The 21,489-nt window shown below is 31.4% G+C and overlaps 2 protein-coding genes across 8 annotated transcripts; one reads left to right on the top strand and one right to left on the bottom strand.

Moving 5' to 3' along the window:
- The first annotated feature begins 9,335 nt into the window (after positions 1-9,335).
- LOC7487360 (histone chaperone ASF1B) lies at positions 9,336-11,879 on the top strand. The gene is made up of 3 exons (XM_052451954.1): positions 9,336-9,729; positions 10,942-11,063; positions 11,168-11,879. Exons 1-3 carry the CDS (start codon positions 9,621-9,623, stop codon positions 11,516-11,518), a joined length of 582 nt encoding a protein of 193 aa, XP_052307914.1. The 5' UTR covers positions 9,336-9,620; the 3' UTR covers positions 11,519-11,879.
- A 2,656-nt stretch (positions 11,880-14,535) lies between these two features.
- Positions 14,536-17,295, bottom strand: LOC7477454 (lisH domain-containing protein C1711.05). Of its 7 annotated transcripts, none has more exons than XR_008058928.1 (6): positions 16,953-17,295; positions 16,606-16,656; positions 16,023-16,225; positions 15,254-15,385; positions 15,043-15,165; positions 14,536-14,954 (listed from the first exon to the last, which is right to left on the bottom strand). XR_008058928.1 is itself a non-coding variant. In XM_052451905.1 (6 exons), exons 1-6 carry the CDS (start codon positions 17,173-17,175, stop codon positions 14,871-14,873), a joined length of 747 nt encoding a protein of 248 aa, XP_052307865.1. In that variant the 5' UTR covers positions 17,176-17,292; the 3' UTR covers positions 14,536-14,870. The 7 variants fall into 7 exon arrangements, 6 of the variants coding, with proteins under 6 accessions (XP_052307865.1, XP_052307864.1, XP_024454690.2 ...); XM_052451905.1 differs by having other exon boundaries at positions 15,106-15,165; positions 16,606-16,657; positions 16,960-17,292; XM_052451904.1 differs by having other exon boundaries at positions 15,106-15,165; positions 16,606-16,657; positions 16,957-17,292.
- Positions 17,296-21,489: the final 4,194 nt, after the last annotated feature.

The following is a 21,489-nucleotide window of genomic DNA, read 5'->3' on the forward strand; positions in this document are numbered from 1 at the left end:
AAAACTTATTTTGTCTTTTACAAGGCTAAATATGTATTTTAACTATTTAACAGTTTGTGAAATGTCAAAAAATCTCTGGGGAACAAGTCTTAATTTTGTTAACCTTGGGGATAAAATATTATTTTTATTGTGCAAATAATCATCAAAAGACAATTATACTCTCGCTGAAACGTTTAATATTAATGAGCCTATGAAAAATACCGAAATACTTCCACAATGAGGGCTTCAATTTTTTCAATCAAAAGGCAAAATGATAATTTAACTTTATGTGAAAAGACAACATTAGCCTCATCCCGATCTTTTAGAGCTTAGAAAATCCACTGTGCAAGTCTACATTGGATTGTGTCTTGGTCCACAGTACACTTGCACAGGATTGCCAGACCCGCGCTTGGGTTTGGCACCAAACATGGTTGTCAGACCCAAGAATCTTGGGTCTGACGTGGTTGCCAGACCCAAGCAAACAACAAATAAACATATGATAATTGTGCATTTTAATTGTCAGGAGAGAGAAAAGAAAGAAAAAACACAAACAATCGATCATTGGCGGCAATCCAACCATGATGTCCATACGTGTCGCACCATGTGGAAGAGGACACATATGTGTATCTAGTTATACAATGGATTGCCAGATTTGGCCACCGAAAAGCGTCTCATGCGCCTTCTTAATGGTGCGAGTGTCGCCCACTTGCTGCAGCTCTTCGATTAAAAAATAAAAAATACAACGTGAAAATAATAAAACGCCTCCCATAATCTTCTTAATTACACAACATACCCATGTAAATTTCACTGTCACAATTCACAGTAATATGTGTCTAGAGTCATAGTGAAATCTCCACGCCATTTAGTTTTCTTTATAATTAATTTTCAATTTCAATAATCATTGAAAAATTAAAAAAAGAAAAGAAAAGAAAATTAATCGTCCATTGTAACTTTTTTTCTTGAGAAAAACAAAGTATATCCAACTTACAAACTTAAGCATCGACATGTTTTATGAAATATGTGAGATTTTTGTTAATTACTTGTTTTCAGAATAATTCTTATTAAGTAATATCCACAAGAACATGATTACATATAGGATTTGTTCAGTTCAATATATCATTATTTGTAAATAATATAGATGATATTAGTAGTAAATTTATCAAAATAACAAATATACTAAAACACACGGAGATTTCATTGTGGCTATAGACTTAGTTTACTATTCACTACAATAGTAGAATGATATTTATGGCCTTGGCAAAAAAAATTGCATGCCTTTGATTTAGGGATGTTTTGGTATTTTCACGTAGGCTATTTGTCATTATTTATTTGTGTAAGGGTATTTTTTATTGTGCAGTATTTTTATGAATAGTAAAATAACAAAAATACCCCCTAGAGTATTTTGATATTTTTGGTTTTTTATATACAATTGAATTACAATGTACCCTTGTATCCGAAAAAATTAATGCATTGGGATGAGGGGTATTAGAGTTTTTTTGCTCTGGTTTTTTTGTTAATTGTTGGTTTGCATAAGGGTAGTACTATGATTAACTATTAAAATAATATTTTTAATTAAAAAAACTGTTGGCGAGTACTGTGCATGCACCAGCTAGTGGGAGACACCATGTCTTTAGGGTGGCGCGTGTGGTGTTTCCCAGTGGTAAAAAAAGGGATTCTACCGTATGATCTGATTCCCCATCGTTTCCTCTTCCATTCTAATCAGTGTGTGTGGTCCAAATATTACTAGTTTATTGACAGTGATACTTTTTTTCCCTTCATTTCTCTCTCCTACCCTAGATAAATAGATTGTGGTCCTTATTGTTATTGATATTTCACATTCAGTCTTTTTAGTTTTGATTTGTATATTTTTGTCATTTTCTATTTTGTTAAAGTTTTATATGATTTCAATTTAACCATTGATTTCTAATTTGTATAATGATTTTTTATTTGGTCCTCCTGCTTTTAATTTTGTATTTTTGCCCCTTTGTCCTTTTGACAAAGTTTTTATGGCTTTCAATTTATCCTTCAAATCAAGTTTATGAATTTGATTTTTTCAATGATAATAATAGTGATTTTAGTTTGATCCCTCTTCTTTTGATTTCTTACAATAATAATAATTGTGATAATAAAAACAACAATAATAGTGGTAATGAAAATAAAAATAATAGTATCATTGATAATGATAATAATAAAATGAGTGATGATGATGATGATAATGATGATAGTAGTAATGACAATAATAATAGTAGTAGTGGGAGGAGTGATGATAATTATTATTATAGTAATATTAATATTAATAGTAATGATGATGATGATGATGTTAATAATCACAATAATAATAACAGTAATGTTAGTTATGAAGATAGTAGTAGTAGTAGTAGTAGTAGTAGTAGTAATAGTAATAATAATGTTAGTTATAATAATAATAACAATAACAACAACAATAATAATGGTGATAGAAATAAAAATAGTAATGAAAATAATACCATAATAATAGTAGTAATAATAATGACGACAATAATAATAATAATAATAATTAAACATTTGTTATCACGTGTTAACTTAACTCTAATTAGCGTTGTTACAAATTTGTCATAACTAGTTTTTATATTATTTTTTAATCTTATTTCAATACCTAAACATTATTTTTTGTACAAAAAAATAGTCCGACCTTGCATAGAATCAAGCCTAGTGCATACTTGGCCCAAAAAATTTTATATAATTTTTAAAATTTCCCGTCATATAAAGAAAACTAGAAGAAGAGGAGGAGGAGGAGGACATGAAAAAAAAAACATTCTTATCTTTTATTTGCTTGACCAAAGACAACCAAAAATCAAAATTGAGAGTCCGGTATGAATAATAAAAAAAAAGATATACTTTAATATAATAAAATAAATGAAAGATTAATAAATAATATATTATTTTGGAGGGGAAATTGCATAAAATTGATTTAAAAAATAAAACTAAAATAAAAGGTAAAACATTGTTCTCCTAGACATATTGCACTGCGGACGAGAATAGTATTTCCACCTTTTTGCTCTTTTGAAAAAACTAATAGGCTAATAGCCAGGGTAAAATCATCTTCGCAATTGGACCATTTTGCTATTTTTAAATTGAATGGGACATGATGGGTATTTTATGTTCCAATGTCATAGTAAAATTACATCACTACCCTTAAAAGAAATAAATTGTTAGTTCCTATTGAGGGTTATTTTTGTATTTTCATATAAATTATAAAAAGTAAAATAATCTATTTACCCTTGGAATTAAAAAAAACTACCAATAGGGGGCCTTATTGTATTTTTTATTCAAAATGCACAATAAAAAGATATAGATGCCTTTGAAGTTAAAATTTTAACCCTTTGGTCAGAGGGTATTTTCTTCATTGTGTAGCTTTTTTTTTTTTTTTGTAATTAATGAGTTAAGGTGAGGTAATTTAGTATTTTAATAAATAAAAAGTATTATAAAAATACATTGTGCACACATCAGCCGCTGTATCATCTTTGGACGATGCATGCAGTTGATTCCAATGGCTAAAACTGATATTCCGGGTTGGTGTTCGGTTTATCTTAGTGTTTCCTCCATAAACAAGCGATGCGTGCACAAAAAAGATCTTCAATTTGGTGTCGGAGGCCATTCCTTTTTTTCTCTTTATTTCCTTTTTTTTTTTGTTTATGCCTACCCTTTATTTTTTCAAATTATCCACTAAATTTCTCTTTCTTTTTTATTCGGTCCTTAATTTTTTAGTTATTATTTGTTTTATTTAAAATAATTTATAAAATTAAAATTTTATTTCAATTTTATCTTGTGATAACCTGCCCAGACGCACTGGGCAGGAGGAACCACGCGAGGAAAAAGTGAAGAGAAAGGAGTCGCCACCAATCATTCATTTTCTAGGTGTGATTAGCCACCTAATTAATTTCTATTGATTTAAATAAATACCGAACTTTAATCTACATGACCTTAAATTAGGGTTTGAGAGTTTGTTTGTGTTCGGGGAAAATGTCAATGCCCCCAAAACACAAAAATAGTTACCCATAATAATAATAAAAAAATTGGCTTTTTATTACTTTTTATTTTATTTTATTTATTTATTGCTTTTTGGATCAAATTACTTGCTTAAATCACATAAAAACAAGATTAATGAGTGATATTTAGCCGAGAACGAAATAGTAATTGAAAAACAAAAGAGATGTAGAAATTTATAAAAACAGGTCTTATTTGGTGTTTATTCTCGTTAACTGAGCCAAAAACCAGCATAGAGCGAAGTATTTTTTTTAGCTTTCCCAACCCCCAATTTGCGAAATAAACTGGTTCTTGTGTGAAACAAGAAGCAGTTTGCAGCTAGCTTAATTATTATTATTATTATTATTAATTTGCAAATTAGTTCATAAACTTTTAGATTACACAAAAGGGGATGTTATGTATGTGTTGGTTGTTGTGTAAAAATACATCTGGATAATATTTTTTATGATTCTGGTTTTGTATTAAATGGTTTTATGGTGTTAGACACCGTTAATGTATCTATTAATTATGATGCTTCAATTTATATTGTTCAAAATTCCAGCACTATTAATGATAGTAATATCATAACTTGACATGCTAGATTAGGACACATTGGGCAAGATCGATTACATAGATTAGCAAGAGCTGGTCTTTTAGGATCACTTACCAAAGAGAAATTGCTCATTTGTGAGCATTGCCTTGCTGGAAAAGCAACTAGATTACCATTTGGCAAAGCTAAAAGAGCTAGTAGTCCATTACAACTTATTCATTCAGACATTTGTGGTCCAATGAATGTGAGAGCAAGACATGGAGGAAATTATTTCATCACATTTATAGATGATTTCACACAATTTGGTCATATTTATTTGATCTCACATATGAAGCATTGGATTGCTTCATTCGATACACCAATTTTATGGAGAATAGACTAAGTACCAAGATCAAAGCTTTAAAAACTGATCGAGGACGTGAATATCTGTCTGAACAATTTAAAAAATTTTGTGATGAAAAGGGTATAGCTAGACAACTAACTATTCCTTATACTCCACAACAAAATGGTGTAGCAGAAAGGAGGAATAGAACCCTATTTGACATGGTTAGGTCGATGATGGCGCAAGCTAATTTACCAATTTCCTTTTGGGGAGATGCATTATTAACTGCTGCTTACATACTTAATCGTGTGCCCTCTAAATCTGTCTCATCCACCCCATATGAACTATGGAATGGTGTCAAACCTAATCTAGGTTATTTCCATCCATGGGGGTGTGCAGCTTAGATTCACAATACTTCTCATGAATATGGGAAACTTGGTTCTAGGGGGAAGAAGTGTATCTTTATACGATATTCTGAACATTCCAAAGGATTTATATTTATTGGTGAAAAAGCTGATGGAAGAGTAACAGAGATTGAATCGCGTGATGTTGTATTCTCAGAAAAGGTTTTTCCAAAAACAGGTGAGGTTGAAAAAGATTTTTAATTATATGAAATGGAAAATCTAGATTATGGCGCAACAAGTCATTCAGTAGAGGACTTAGATGAAACTTTTAATCCTCCTAGAAACAGTGGGAGTGATATTTTATCTATTTCTATTCTCATGGAGCAAGATCATGAGCAATCTCAACCTCGAAGAAGCATTCGTGAACAAATTCCTCGTCGTCAATTTAAGATTAAAGGGGAAGCGTTTATGATTGCTCCACAAGATGATGAAGAACCTAAAACATTCAGTCATGCTCTATCTGGTCCTAAAGCAAGTGAATGGATTAAAGCCATGGAAGAAGAAATGGAGTAAATGAAAATTAATCAAGTCTGAGACTTGGTTGATTTACTGTCAGGATGAAGATCCATTGGAAATAAATGGGCTCTTAAAATTAAACGTAAGGCGGACGGGTCAATAGAACGTTATAAGGCTCGACTAGTAGCGAAAGGCTACACTCAATAAGAGGGAATTGATTATGAAGATACATTCTCACCAGTTGTGAGGATTACTTCAGTTCGCCTCATTTTAGCTATAGTCGCACATATGGACCTAGAGTTATATCAAATGGATGTTAGAACTGCGTTTCTCAATGGAGAACTAAATGAGGAGATCTATATGGATCAGCTTTTAGGATTCGAGACTAAAGGACAAGAGCGCAAAGTTTGCAAGCTTAAAAGATCCATATATGGTCTTAAGCAAGCCTCTAGACAATGGAACGTTAAGTTTCATCAAGCTATCCTTAAGAATGGTTTTACAATGATGGAAGAAGATCATTTTGTGTATTTAAAACGTTCTAACAATAGTTTTATAATATTGTCCTTATATGTTGACGACATCTTAATAGCTGGAAATAGCAAAGAGATGATTGATACTACTAAAAAGTGGTTATCATCAAACTTTGAAATGAAAGACATGGGTGAGGCCAGCTATGTACTTGGTGTGAAAATCATAAGAGATCGTGCTAAAAGGCTTTTGGGTTTAGCTCAAGAGACTTACATTAAAAAGATGTTAGAGCGCTATCACATGCAAGATAGCAAACCAATGGACACCCATGTTGATAAAAGTTTAAGCCTAAGTTGTGATATGTGTCCCAAGACTCTAGAAGAAAGAAGAAAATGTCCAGAGTACCTTATGCCAGTGTTGTCGGTAGTTTAATGTATGCAATGATGTGCACATGTCCCGATATATGTTATGCCGTTAGATTGGTTAGCCGATATCAATCAAACCCTGGTCAGAAACACTGGTTGGCAGTGAAAAGGATTCTACGATATCTAAAAGGAACTTCAAATTACATGCTATGTTACAAAGGAAAGAAAGATTTGCGATTGATTGGTTTCTCTGATGCTGATTGGGGAGGAGATGTCGACCAATCCAAATCAACTTCAGGATGTGCTTTCTTGCTTAATGATAATGCAATACTATGGAGGAGCAAGAAACAATCCTGCATAGCCTTATCTACCATGGAGGCTGAGTATGTAGCTTGTTCCGCAGCAACACAAGATGCTGTTTGGTTAAAAAAATTTCCTGTATCATTTGAAAATTGTCAAATCAACATCAGACCCAGTGACAATTTACTATGATAACACTGCTGCAATAGCAGTAGCCGAAGATCCAAAATACCATGGAAAGACCAAACACATCAAGATGAGATATCACTACATTAGAGAAGCAATTACTGAACAAGATGTGATCCTAAAACACATTTCTACAAATTCTATGGTTGCAGATCCACTCACAAAACCAATAGCAAGAGATGCATTTGTTAGACATGTGAGATCCCTTGGCCTATGTAGAATGTAATTAGCAATATAATTAGTTTTAAGGATCATACGAAAGCTTACAGTGATTGAGTAATGAATAAATGTCATTAGAATATCATTTTATTCATTATTTGTTTCATGAATATATTGTGAGTATCGTATAGTACAATTTGTTATAGTATGTCGAATGACTTAGATTGGCTCACTCACATGAGCAATCACCTCTGGCCCTTGTAAGGTGTGTAGAGATGAGACTATTTGAGTTTTAATGCTCAATAAGTGACTTGGGCGCAGTGAGAGCAATTTTAACTCAAAATGATTATTAAAAAGTCACCTTGGCTGGGACCAAGATGAGGTTTTTAAATAAAAGAATCGGCATGAATGAATTCCCGTCATTCATGTGTCTATTATGATTGAAGCTGAGTATGAAATTATTCATCTGCTACTAATGAAAAACGAGCAAATGAGAATTTCTGATTTGAAGTCTATGTTTTTAGCAACAAGACTAAGACTCGTATAGTGTATTTCCTCTAACAAGGAGAGCAACGACATACACTCTTTGTCTTAAGAAAAGAAAAGAGTAAGCTCCATTATAGCATGTATTTCATACTACATGTGCTAGCGACCATTACAGGAATAAAGAATGGATCCCTGCTTCTTTATTATGTGAGTCCTGAAGATCATATCTAAGATCTCAAAATCTTACCCTTTGTGACTTTTGACTATATCATGAGGTGATGTATTAATGATCGCTACTTTAGGAGTATATCCTATGGTCATGGAATGATTCGACTTAAAGGAATACTCTTAGGAAAGCGAGTTAATTCAAATTTGATTGATATAAGAGCGAAAGAAAAAGTAATTTTAGTTCTACACCTGTTACTTGTATTCACCGGTCGGGATCATATCACTTGAATAGATTTGATATGATTTAGAATACTTGTAATTGTAAGGATGAATTGAGTATGAAATTCTTGAGGGATTGAATTATATTCAATCATGTGTAACTAAAAATGCTTGGGGTATATTAGTACACTTTAAGGAATAATTAATTATGAGGTTGATGTCTCCTATATGGCCTGTATTAGGTTTATATATTGGAGCTCCTTTCACTGTGTGCTTCAGGTCGCACGGTCCGTTCGTCAAGTATGAAATTATTTGCAAGTTTGAAGTATAATGTATTAGAGAGATTCAGTCCTTCATGGGCGAGTGAGAGATGTTGGTTATTGGGTTAGGCCTGGTCCGTCCATGATGGATGGATCTGGTCCAAGTTATTAAAGAAGTTACTAAAGGAAGTAACCGCCGTCTCTAATCATATATAAAGGGACATAACCCATATGGAATAATAGGTTTTCATTTATTGAAAGAACATAGTTTTTCATTTCTCTTCTCCCATCTTGAATCTCTGCATTAACTTGACAAGATTTACAAAGACGTTTGTATGCGTTTTTTTTTTTATCACTAGAGTTATTTTAAGTCAGAAATTTAAACAAATGTTAAGTTAATTGGTATAATCACGATTTTTTTTTTATAAAATCGGGTATCTACAATCCTCATTTATTTTTTTACTTTGTTAAATTTGATTTTTATTTTTTTTAATTTTTATTTATGTAATCTGATATAATTTTTATAATTGAATTTTTTTTTGCGATTTCAATTTCACCCTTTATTATTTTTTTCCTATTAGATTTCATCCTCGTTCTTTTTAATTTTTTCTTTGCAAAATTTTTAGATCGATATTTTCTTAACCAATTTCATCTTTCAATACTTAAATGATTTGGATTTGAGCTTCTTGATTAAGCCCGTTTCTAGAATTTTACGAGTTGTAAATTTTTAAAATTAACCCAGCTTTAGAGATTTGACTCTAAATTGCTTTGTTTTATTTATCATATTTTTAAGCTAATGTGTTTTCAATTTCAACCTTTAATATTTATTTAAATAGAGGTTGAGTTCTATTTGTTTTCTAACTTTCTACATCATTTGTTTTTTTTTATTTAATTGGGTTATCTTAGATTTTTTATTTGTAATTGTTTATTAAATTTATTTTTTAAAAATAAATTTTATTCTTAAGTTAAAAAATTTAACCTACATAGCGCCAATCACCGAACTCGATAGGACTAAAATGTAAAACCTTGATAACTCGAGCATTTCCAACTCGGCCCTAGTAATACCCTGAGGCTCCCTCCCAAATCAATTCCCGCTCCCTCATTTCAATTCTCCCGCCATTCCCAAACATTAATAACAAAAACCCTAAAACAAAATTCAATTCCAAGTAACCCTGTAATCACTCTCGATTTTGTGATTAGGTTTTCTTCTGTTTTGGGTTTTAGATGAAGGTTTTAGAGCCTTAGGGTTTTTGTGTTTTGTTTTGATTTGATTTGATAGAAAGACGGTGGATAATGAGTGCAGTGAATCTTACTAACGTTACCGTGCTAGATAATCCGGCGCCGTTTTTGTCCCCGTTTCAGTTCGAGATCTCTTATGAGTGTTTGACTCCTCTTAAAGACGGTACCTTTCTCACTGTGTTTGAATCTGTAGTGCCCTTTCTTTTTTCTTTTTATTAATTAAAGTTTGAGTTGTTGAGAAACAAAATTGTTTCTATGGATTCTGAACAAAAAATGTGATATGGGTTTTGATTTAAATCCTTAAAAAGGTGGTTTTTCTAACCCATTGAGTTTGCTTTTTTTTTAAAAAAGCTGTTTTTAGGGATTTAGGTTCTGGTGTCAGAAGTTTGTTCTTTAAATAATTTTAGTGATGTGTATGCGTGGTTAAATGTGTTTTTTTTTTTTTTTTTGAATTGAAATCAAAGATGGTTTGGTTTTAGTGATAGGGCCTATTATTGTTGTGCATCTGACCTGCAATTTATAGTTGCTGATGGGAATTACTTACTGCTCTCGTCTTCTAAGTTGGTGGAATTTCAGGTGTAAACCTGATGCTCTTGTTGTAATCTTACCCATTAGATATGTTAGTTCTTGTCGTTGGTAGGGACCTGATCAGTAACCAAATCTTAGAACATTTTGGCATCTCTTTGATTCTTTGAATGATAACGAACCAGGCCTCTGGTTTTTATTTAACCTGTCATGATTTTTCAGGATATTGCGTCATGATTGTATGAAATTAGTGCCTATGTTTGTCATTGTGGGTAACATTAACTTCAGACTCTTTCTGAAATATCCTGTGCATCAGTGATGCTAGAGAGAATGGTCCCTCAACTTCCTTCAATTAATTGCTCAGTGCTTTACTTATAGTGGCACTTTTGTAGCGTACACCTGCCTTTGCAATTGTTGTTTTGAGTCAGATAACCTCCAAGGCTCCAATTAGTTTTCTGTAGATTGTATGGTGTGCAAGGATGTCTCCAAGGGCAAACATGTAGTGCACCAATGGACTTCATGAGAAAAAAAAAAGATAAAGAAATCCCAAACTGATGAAATTTGTGGATTGGCATACTTTTATTTACCAGATCTGGATCACATACTTTTTTATTACGGTTTGGAATTCCTTGCATTTTAAGACAAGCATTTTCTATGTTCTTTGATTGCCAGGACTGCAAGTAATTTTGTTGGTATATTGTGTTTTTATGTATCTTTTAATGTAAATATCCTACATGGTGTAGGAACTTAAATTGATCTTGTTCCTTTTCAGCCCAACTCTGTCTTCTGGATTTTCAACGATGTTTGTTCATCTTATAGAAGAATGTTCCATTTTGTTGTTGTGATGCAGATTTGGAATGGAAACTAATCTATGTGGGGTCTGCTGAGGATGAAACATATGACCAACTATTGGAGAGTGTGCTTGTTGGGCCTGTCAATGTTGGAAATTATCGTTTTGTCTTACAGGCAATTCTCTTTGAACATTTGTTTAGATTCTTTAAATTAGACTCCTATTTTGTTTCTGATTTGAATAAATTCTGATTCATGAATGCTGGATGTATGCTTTGCAGGCAGACCCACCTGACCCATCAAAGATTCGTGATGAAGATATCATTGGTGTCACAGTACTTTTGTTGACGTGCTCTTATTTAGGTCAGGAATTTGTTCGAGTTGGCTACTATGTGAACAATGATTATGAAGATGAGCAACTTAGAGAGGAACCTCCACCTAAAGTGTTGATTGATAAGGTCCAAAGAAACATCCTATCTGATAAACCCAGGGTTACAAAGTTCCCCATCAATTTTTATCCTGAAAATACTGAGGGTGCGGAGGAACCTCTTGCGAACGATCAACCTGCTGAAACTGATGGAAATGAAGAGCGACTGCCTGCTTCTCCTCATCATTCTTCAGATAAAGAGGGGCCTTAAATTACAATCAGCATCAACTCCTGGCCTCCCAAGTTTCTCATTCAGGTTCATATCATCAGGATTTTAGGTGATGCCTTTTGCCATATATTTTGACGTGCGGAATGTGAACAACTGTTTTTGCTGGAAATCAAGGAGTGATGGTTGATATACTGGGCTTTACTGGCTGTTTTTTTTTTTTTTTTTGTCATCGATACAGTTGTAGTGCCGAGGTGACTGATTTTGTATTCTAATCGGATGGATTTAGTTTGTGATAAGCTGATAGTATGAATAGATGCATCTTAGGTTCATCAACATTTTATTATCTCAATTCGGATCTTGTGATTTCAACATCTAATATACAAAGTGTGTTTCTTTTCTCTGACATGTTTTGTTTTTTTTTCTTAGAGCAGTGTTCGTGTTTTCCTCTTCTGTAGTGTTGCGAGGTATTTATGCATATGCATATTATGAAACAGCAAAATGATCCCTGCGATCCGCAACAATGATGCTTCAATTTGGATGATAGTCGGGGGTTGATTTGTATCCCTAAGCACTGCTTTTTCACTTTTCTTCAGAGGTAGATACAAGCGGGTGCCGCTCCTAGAATCTATGTAAAAAATAACTTGCTGTGAAGTTTGGTTCAGTCAAAATCTAAATCAAACTTCATTTGTCTGAAAAGGATCCAAATTTTGTTCTTCAATGTTCGAGCAAATTTGAGATTGTTCACTTGCCTAACCTATACAGTTTTGATGTATTGCTAATGATAACATCAGTACCAATTATACTAGAATCGAACTTTCTTAAAAAAAGAAATGACTACAAAAGCTAAATCATGAAGGATCTTCAACGTAGCTTATGAGTGAAATCACCTTCTACCTATTCATCCAAAACATTTAATATTGACTGGTGAAGGTATTTAGGTTTCTCTTCATCCAAAACATTTAATATTGACTATTGAAGGTATTTAGGTTTTTTTACCAGATGTATTAGTTATTATCAAAATAATTGGAGATAAATAATTTTTTTTTAAATGAATAGTAAAACGATTAAAATATCTTTAAAAGAAAAAACATTGTATTTACATAATGATTTTATTATTATTATCAATTTAGTTGATGGAGAATTTAATATTTGATCAAATATAAATTTAAAAAAAAAACATAGTGAAACAATTAAAATGCTTTCAAAAGCAAAAACATTATCATGTCAGCTTAGAGCAATTTAATATTTAACCAAATATAAAAATTAAAAAACAAAAAGGTTAGATATTTAACCAAATATAAAAATTAAAAAATAAAAAGGTTAGGGCATGAGCGGTGCACTTTTTAAAGTGCGGGAGCGCCCGCGTCTTTTAGATAGCACATGCAGCACCTCCTCGCATCCAAAAATGTCATTTCGTTGTGTTGTTAGAAGTGTCGTCATGTCTTCTTCTTGGTAGTGTGATAAATATTTTTAAAAAAATACATAGTAAAACGATTAAAATATCTTGAAAGAAAAAAAAAACATTGTATTTACACAATGATTTTTTCATTATTATCAATTTAGTTGATGGAGAATTTAATATTTGATCAAATATTAAAAATTAAAAAAAAACACGGTGAAAACTAAAATGCTTTCAAAAACAAAAAAATTATAATGTCAGCTTAGGGCAATTTAATATTTGACCAAATATAAAAATTAAAAAACAAAAAGGTTGGGGCATGAGTGGTGCACTCTTCGAAGTGCGGGAGGCGCCCACGCTTTTTAGACAGCACATGCAACACCTCCTCGCATCCAAAAATATCCTTTCGTTGTGTTGTTAAAAGTGTCGTCATGTCTTCTTCTTTGTAGTGTGACACATATCGATGATGGTGGTTTGGTTTGTTGCTGATATGCCTCTCTTTTTTTTCTTTTCTCTTGCTTCCCTTGAAAATTACAGCTTGACCTCTTTGTTGTTTGCATTTCAACTTCAATCCTTGTTTTTTTAATTTCTTATTTTTGTTCTTGACCCTTTGTAGAAGTTTTATTTATTTTTAATTTCATCATTCAATTCTCACATATTTGTTTTTTCAATTTGGTTCCTATTTTTTTGATTTTTTTTTTGCCTTTTGTTCAATTGATTTTTTCTTTTCAATTTTACTCTTCAATCAAAAATAAAATTTATTTTGTATTTTTATTTTGATCTTCATTCTTTTAATTGTCGTTTTTTGTTTTAGATCCTTTTGTATAATTGATATTATTTTTCCAAGTTAATCTTTCAACATTTAATAGGTTGGAAGTTAAGTTTCATGGTTTTTTTTTAGATATGATATTTTTAGTTTAATGTCCTGAGTCACAAGTTTGAAAATTAAACACGACATTATTTTTTATATTATTATTTTCACTTATCTCGTTTTCAGCTTTGTAATTTTTTATATATTTTTTTATAAAATTATTCTCATCTCCAAACTAAGTTATAATTTTTTTTATATATATAACGTATTTACGTTATCTAAACATCATTTTTAATAATAATAATAAATTTGCTGCGTAGCACGGCTATACACTGATAGTGAAATACTAAAAGAGCATTGATAATATTTTTTGAAATTATTTCGATCATAGTTGATTTTTATTGACATCTCTCTCAAGGTACAGAGAATTGTTCAAACATGAGCGTTGGATGATAATGGAGAAGGGCATCATTATCAAACCAAACGGGAGAAAACTATCAAATAAATCAATCTCTCTCAAAGAAGTTCCACTGTATTCATTTGTTCTTAGATTCATCCCTTGATTTCCCGTTGAAAAAGAAAAAAGAAAAAATAAGAATTTCTGAAAAACAGAGATGAAAAGGAATGGAACAAGCACAGAAAGAATCATTACCTTTTATTCCCGAATCCTTTCCCCTCTCATTTTTTTTAATCATTACAAAAAAAAAAACAGTACACGGGAAGGAAAGGAGCAGATAATCTGTGTTCTCTGCAAATATAATTTGCGTGATTCTATAAATAAAACTTTGAACGATCCTTTCAATCAGTGATACAAAGCTCAAGGACACGATTCAACAGGGTAGCAACCGATTTCAAAATGAAGCCTAAACCTTGACAAGGCTTTTCAGCTTGGCCTTGATTCTTGGAGAAGAGTTGAAAGAAAGACATCAGAGCAAATACACTGTTATACATAGTACCCGGTTAATGTCCCAGAAAAGCACAGTGTTAAGCAAAATTTCAGTGCTATCCAAACAAAAGAAAGCCCGGTGCAATGCCAGATCTTACAAACATAAAGTTGAAGGGGACAAAGAAACAAATAATTGTCAGCTGGAATTTATCATGCCAAGATTTAAGAGAACACAGTACATGTACGCCGCATGTTAGTAACTCTGCAAATAAAGCAGCAAACACAAATGAAGCTTTCTTCACTTCTCATTTTTACGCCTTTTCTTGGGAGGACTTTTTGTTTTTGAAGTTGTTTTCTCCATGCTTGCAGCATTCCCCTCTTTCTGCAGATAAAATAAAGGAGTCAAACAACCTCACGCAATAATTTAACTCAATCATACAAATGAAAGTAAACAAACAGATAATTTATACCCTCTTTTTTAATCTCTTTAACTCAAACGTACACATGAAAGTAAACAAACAGACGATTTATACCCTCTTTTTTAATCTCTTCCTTTGCCGCTGCCGCCCTTTATTTTTCTTTGTCGATTTACCCTATAAGATAAGTCAAAACTAGATTAGCCACAGGGATATCTGATGTTCAATAAGCCAATTTACTCATTTAGTTTCAAGAAGAAGCAACCTGTGCAAGAGCTACAGTTCGAGCATGTCTCTCTGCATGTGTCTCCTCGTCCAAGTTCTCAATTTCCCCATCACTGTTAAGCATTACCTTCAGCCTATTTTCCTTCATCAATTTCTCAGATCGAGCATGTCTCTACGACCAAAAACAAAACTTCATTAATTAATGTAAGGCTAAAGCTAAGTACCAGCTTTCAAAGCTCTCAATTCCATGCCAATCAATTTGAAAGTAAATGCAGTTACGGAAAGTTATGTTTGTGTCATCCATGTCATGGTAAGATACTAACAAATTCTCATCTTATAACCACACAAAATAGTACATTGATGCAGCCAACAATATTCAATGTTCCACATGGAAAAGTGATAGCGAATAATGTTTTATATTAATGACTGCTATTGAACATGGATGCTCCATACCCTGTTTTTCATAAAAATAGAAAAAAGATCGAAATGATAATACAAGAAAAACAAATGAAAAGGATATGATTATGCTGGCCTGCATAATTCATCTAACAGAGAATACAAAAAAAGAAGGGTAGGAGGAGAAAAAAGAGTGAATTACATCTACAATGACATTGGAAAGAACAAAAAGAAAAGAGCAAAACAATCTATTTGATCGAATAACTATATCATGTACCGAATAACTATATCATGTACAAGTCACCTTATCAACTGGTACTGTTTCCTTGCACATTAGATTCCAAATGGTGGGGTATAGAATTGTTAGCACAAAATTCATTTTCAGAACGAAATAGAAACATGCAATGCCTTACCTTGGAGCTAAGATGGGCCCTCATAGTCTCCTCAGTCAAACAGATAATTCGAGGGCAGATCCTGCACTTATAAACTGATTTGCACTTTAATATACAATCTGGAATATCATCTGGTAATGATTCCTCATCAGCTGTGGCATTAGATTGCTTCTTGAGTATTTCAATGCCAGTACGGGTTTCTCTGTCATCTGCAGTTTCATCATCTTCAGACATCTCAAAATAATAATCCAGTTTTGAATGCAAGTGTTAAGTTGTCCATTAACGTAACAAATCAAACAGGATGAATTGGATAGTAACCATCCACAACTACTAAACATCTTAGACCTGAACAAGGGCTCAAAATAACAGACAAAAGTTGCACATAGGGTCATAGTACAGTGGAAAAAGCATACTCGAAACAATCATTCAAAATGCCAAGGATAATTAATCTATGCTACCAATACTATGACAGTTCCAATTGTAACAAACATGAGTCATTTGATCCCTCAAAAAGAATCATAGAGGACAATTATCCTCCAATATGCATATAGCCTTCCTACTTGAAAAAAATCTCAATACCATAAATGAAAAAAATAAATCCTACCTGATGAATAACCATCAATCACATTTGCTGAGCTATCCTCACTCTCATAACCTGCAACATATCAATGAGCCATAAGAAACCAGTCAGTCAGCAACATACTAATCAAAAGGAAAACCAGTTTACTTGCTAAAAGAGAAGCTTTTCAAGAAAACAAGCAAATAACTAAACATCATAGAAATTTAAATACATGATGGCATGAAAAATAAAACACAATTTGCTAGTAATAAACTATCAGAATGGCTGCCCAAAATCACTTCTCTATAAAGACCAAAACTTTTCACTAATATCAACAATCTAACTCAGACCCACTAAGCCAAATTAAGTAAAACACAGAATTAACAACAAACCTGATGATGATGATGATGATGAAGCCTCCGACTCGCTTTCCACTTTTGGCTCAGCAACTGTACCATCATCCTCAGATTCACTGTTTTCTTCTGGGTCAGCAACCACATCATCCTCTGATTGTTCAGTAGCGCCAGCTTCAGAATCCGAAGAAGATGATGATGAATCAGAGGAAGCTTCATCCTTCTCTCCATGCTCTGATTTAAAAAATCTCCTCTTTATCATGTTTTTCCCTAAGTAGCAAGCAATTATGGTTAAGTCAAATTGAATAAGAGGCGACGGCTTGCTCGCAAAGAGACAGGGTTTTGGGTTTAGCAGGTGCCAACTGCGAGTGAGAGAGGCTCAGAGAGAGAGAGGAGTTCGGGTTTGGTAAGACACCCGGCCCAGTCTTGGTCAAGGCCCATTTCTTAAATCTTTCCAATCTTTTTTCTCTACTTCAAAGAATTTTTTTAAGGGTTTCGTATTTCTAGTTTTCCTATTTTTTTTTACTTTAATGGAAAAATTGAAAAAAATTCAAGTCGAAAAAGGCCACTAGATTATTTGATTATTGGTGGTCATATTTTGATAATTATTTTATTATTTAACCAGAAGAAAAGAAATGCAACGATTCTGTTGTGTTTGGTGCAAGAAATTAGGTTGACAACAGAGTTAACATGTAAGAAAAATACAGGAAGTTGTTAGATACAATTTGGGGTTTGAGCTAATTCAACATTCAAGTCGTTATTGATAAATTAACTATAGAATAATATTATTTTACATAAAAAAAAAAGTCGAATTAATCTAGTAAATTCTTATTTAAATTTGGTTTAGTAAATTAAATCGATTAAATTTGATCAAGTTAATTTTTAAATTAATTTAAAATAAAATTCTGAGTTATGATTAAAAAAAGATGTAATTATAGGAAAATCAATCAGTTGTCCACGACTTAGGGTATTAGAATAATTTACAGAGAAATAAAAATGGATTTGCTTTAAGCATGGGAGCTCTATCATCTCTTAAATATAGATAGCAGTTGCAGATAATGTGGATAACAGGGTGTGTATTAAAATGTAGTTGTGGTTGTTTTTTAAAGTATTTTTTATTGGAAAATATATTAAAATAATATTTTTTTTATTTTTTAAAAATTATTTTTAATATTAATATATCAAAATGATTTAAAAATATCAAAATATATTAATTTAATTAAAAAAATTTAAAAAAATAAATATTTTTAAAATATAAAACAAATAGTAGACGAAAAGGAGACGGTGGTGGGGCAAATGCAACTGTCATAGTGATAATATTTATGGATTAATTTAGTGGTAGCTAAAGGGTCCATCCTCTTTTCTTTATTTATTTCAATAAAATAAGGTTTCGTAGATGTATTGATTCAAATCTTTTCTTGCGTCGTTCAATCCTGATCTCCGGCTACTTTATTTTTTTAAAAAAAATATTTTTAAAAAAAATTAATTTAATATTTTTTTAATATATTAATATAAAAAATATTATTTTAATATATCTTTAATTAAAAATACTTTTAAAATAAATTCTAAATTAACTTTTTTATATATTTTTATATTATTTTGATAGGATAATATTAAAAATAAAAAAATATTATTTTAATATATTTTTAAATAAAAATAACACTTTAAAACAAAATTCTTTACTGGTAAACCTACCCAACATCACCAGACCACGTGTTCAGCAACGACCCGCGACCTTCCTTTTTGAGATAATTAATTAATAATCATCCCGCCAATTAAAGAGCGCAGAATTCAAAATCAATTTCGCTTTGTCTAGGTTAATACCGTCTTTTCATCACCTCCGATGCTTTTCCTCTCAACGCAAGAACCTACCGAACAAACACGTGCCAATTATTCTAATCTCTCTTCGCTCATGTAAGACAAAAGGAAAATAAATAAATAGTTGATAAATCTATTGTTCTTAAATACTAATAATAATAAATAAATAAAACACTAAGATTTCATACTTGTAAAATGAAAAAATCATTAGAATTACATTCCAAAATGCAAAATAAATTAAGACAACTCAGGCTTGATTATTGATACAATGTATAATTTCTCATATTTTTTTCTTGTTAACAATAGTTTTTTTTTAAGTTCCTGAAATTGTTTTCTTTTTGCAATTCAATTATTGAATTTTATATATTTTTTAATTTTATTCTTACAAGTTATTTATATTGAAATGGTTTTATGTGTTATGATATGTTTTTTGCGTATTCAATGTTCATAGAATATTCCATAATTAAACTAAAAATTAAAGATTGATTTTCTAAAATAGATTTTTAGGTTATTATTAAAAAATTAAAAGACCAAAACTAACATAAAAAAAACATTTTTTTTTTCATTTACGGCATTCAAAGTGCATAGAAAACACCAACATATTCCCTCAAATTTTAATTTTTGAATATCTTGTCTCTATTCTTTTTATGTTTTTATGATTCAATCCTAGAGTTTATTTTATCATGTTTCAATTCATGAATGTTTAGAAAGGAGAGAGAAAGTGTTTGGCAGATCAAATTCTGACAATAAAAAAAATATTAATCTTGGTATCAGCTTATTTATCTTAGAAATGAGAGCTTGATGGAGATGGTTTTGACCTTTAAATTTACTAGAAAACTAATTGAGACCCATGAATTTTATCTTGATTCGGTTTGATTTATGATTTAAACGGATTAAAAGATATTTTAGGGTTGAAAATAGTTCTATAGAGTATAGACATTTCTAGGATGTTTTTAGGTGAGAACAAGTTGAAATTTTAGTTTTTGAGGTCACAAAACTCGGATCCTAATTTTCCAGTCATCAAATGTAATTGGAAAATGTTTATGATATTAACACATCAACTTCTACGACACATTATTTGTCAAGGTAGACCATATGTCATCTGTTATTAAAAAAAAAAAAAACTGGAGTAATGATGTGTCGTCCACTCTTAAAAAAAAACTCAACTAAGCTCACTTGAGCCTTTTCATTTTAGGTCAAGCACGCGAGCCGTGTCTGCGAGGCTTAGAACATGTTTGGGAACGCGGTGCAAACTGCGTTCCCAAAAAATTTTAATTTTTTTTTGCTAAAATTTAATATGGTTTGTATATTTTGGATCGTTTTGATGTCCTGATGTCAAAAATGATTTTTAAAAAATAAAAAAACATCATTGGCATGCATTTCGGCATAAAAAGTTATTTGAAAAGCAACCGCTACCACACTGCCAAGCACCTTCTTAGTAGTGCCTGACCTCTTTTTATTTTTTAAATTTAATTTTTAATTACTATCCTCTCTTTCATGTTTTAAATTATTTAATTTTTTTTAAAAATAGTGATTCATCCTTTAGATTATTTCTATAATCTTATAATATCTCAAAGAGATTATTATAATTTATCACCAATCTTGTAAATTTTTGGAAAGATAAGATGTATTTGCACCATGCATGCATTTATAAAAACAAAAATCATATGTATTTAGTGATTAAAATTAATCTCCAAGATAAATAACAGAAAACATATAAAATTAATGGACAACTAAGGAGGTTTTTTTGCATCTATCTTTTGCTTCTTAAAAGGAAGATAAACTTTTATTATAATTTCTAATTAGTATTAACAATTTTTTAAATAATTTAAGGTTCATATATTTCTCAATTTAATTTATAAAACAAAAGCATCGTTTTTCTATTTCTCAATTAAAAAATTTTATGACATTGAAAAACACATCCATGACAATATCATCTTTTTATTTTGTATTACAAATTGGCTTGGAATCCCATCCCCAGCACAACCCGGGAACACTGGCGAGCCTAATCTAGAAAACTATATACCAAAGCAAGAGAGAGGTGAGAAGCTGAATAAAGAAAGAAGAGGAAATCTCAAGCTAGTTTTTATACACTGATCACCAATTCAATTCTTGACTTCGTGCCCTATCTGTTACAATATGGGACACAAATCCCATTGTTTTAGCCTCAATTAGTTTGATTCTTCGGGCTCCGCTGCAAGGTGAAGCAACCTTTTTTTCAACGTGCACGTGTAGCCTATATTTTTAAAAAATAAAAACTTAAAAAAATAAAAATAAAATTATTATCATTACTATTATTAATCAGAAATATTGTATGTTTGTTTCGTGATTGCTTCTGCGTTTGAAGCAAACCACAAAAAATACATGTTTGGTAACATATAAACAGCTGTTTACTGTTTGTGAGTCCTAGTTAAATTTTTATTAAAAACGCAGGTGAAGAAAAAGCTACTCTAAACTGCTTCTCAGCTACTGTAGCGGACGTGCAGAGTGAAATTCACTCTGCACATCCCGTGAATAGTATTCACTATTTATGATCGGATCGGGTCCGGTCCGAACCTAAATGTATTAGACCGGGTCCGATCTAGAAAAAATAAATCCAATTTTTTTATTTTTAATTGATCTTTGACACAAAGACCAAGGAAAACAATAAGAAATCAAAAGAAAATGGACCAAAATTATTTTCATTGAAAAAACAAAAATCATAAACTTAATTTAAAGATATAATTGAAAGCCATAAAAACTTTGACAAAAAAAAATA

Source organism: Populus trichocarpa, chromosome 4, assembly GCF_000002775.5.
Source record: "Populus trichocarpa isolate Nisqually-1 chromosome 4, P.trichocarpa_v4.1, whole genome shotgun sequence".
NCBI classification, from domain to species: Eukaryota; Viridiplantae; Streptophyta; class Magnoliopsida; order Malpighiales; family Salicaceae; genus Populus; species Populus trichocarpa.

What these genes read in the sequence shown, in the direction of transcription:
- LOC7487360 (XM_052451954.1), top strand. Translation starts at nt 9,621, where the DNA reads ATGAGTGCAGTGAATCTTACTAACGTTACCGTGCTAGATAATCCGGCG. An exon ending in TTTGACTCCTCTTAAAGACG is followed by an intron (nt 9,730 to 10,941) that starts GTACCTTTCTCA and finishes GTTGTGATGCAG; the next exon opens with ATTTGGAATGGAAACTAATC. An exon ending in GTTTTGTCTTACAGGCAATT is followed by an intron (nt 11,064 to 11,167) that starts CTCTTTGAACAT and finishes TTGCAGGCAGAC; the next exon opens with CCACCTGACCCATCAAAGAT.
- LOC7477454 (XM_024598922.2), bottom strand. Translation starts at nt 17,175, where the DNA reads ATGATAAAGAGGAGATTTTTTAAATCAGAGCATGGAGAGAAGGATGAA. An exon ending in GATTGATGGTTATTCATCAG is followed by an intron (nt 16,226 to 16,605) that starts GTAGGATTTATT and finishes AGATGTCTGAAG; the next exon opens with ATGATGAAACTGCAGATGAC. An exon ending in GGAAGAGATTAAAAAAGAGG is followed by an intron (nt 14,955 to 15,105) that starts GTATAAATCGTC and finishes TTTTATCTGCAG; the next exon opens with AAAGAGGGGAATGCTGCAAG.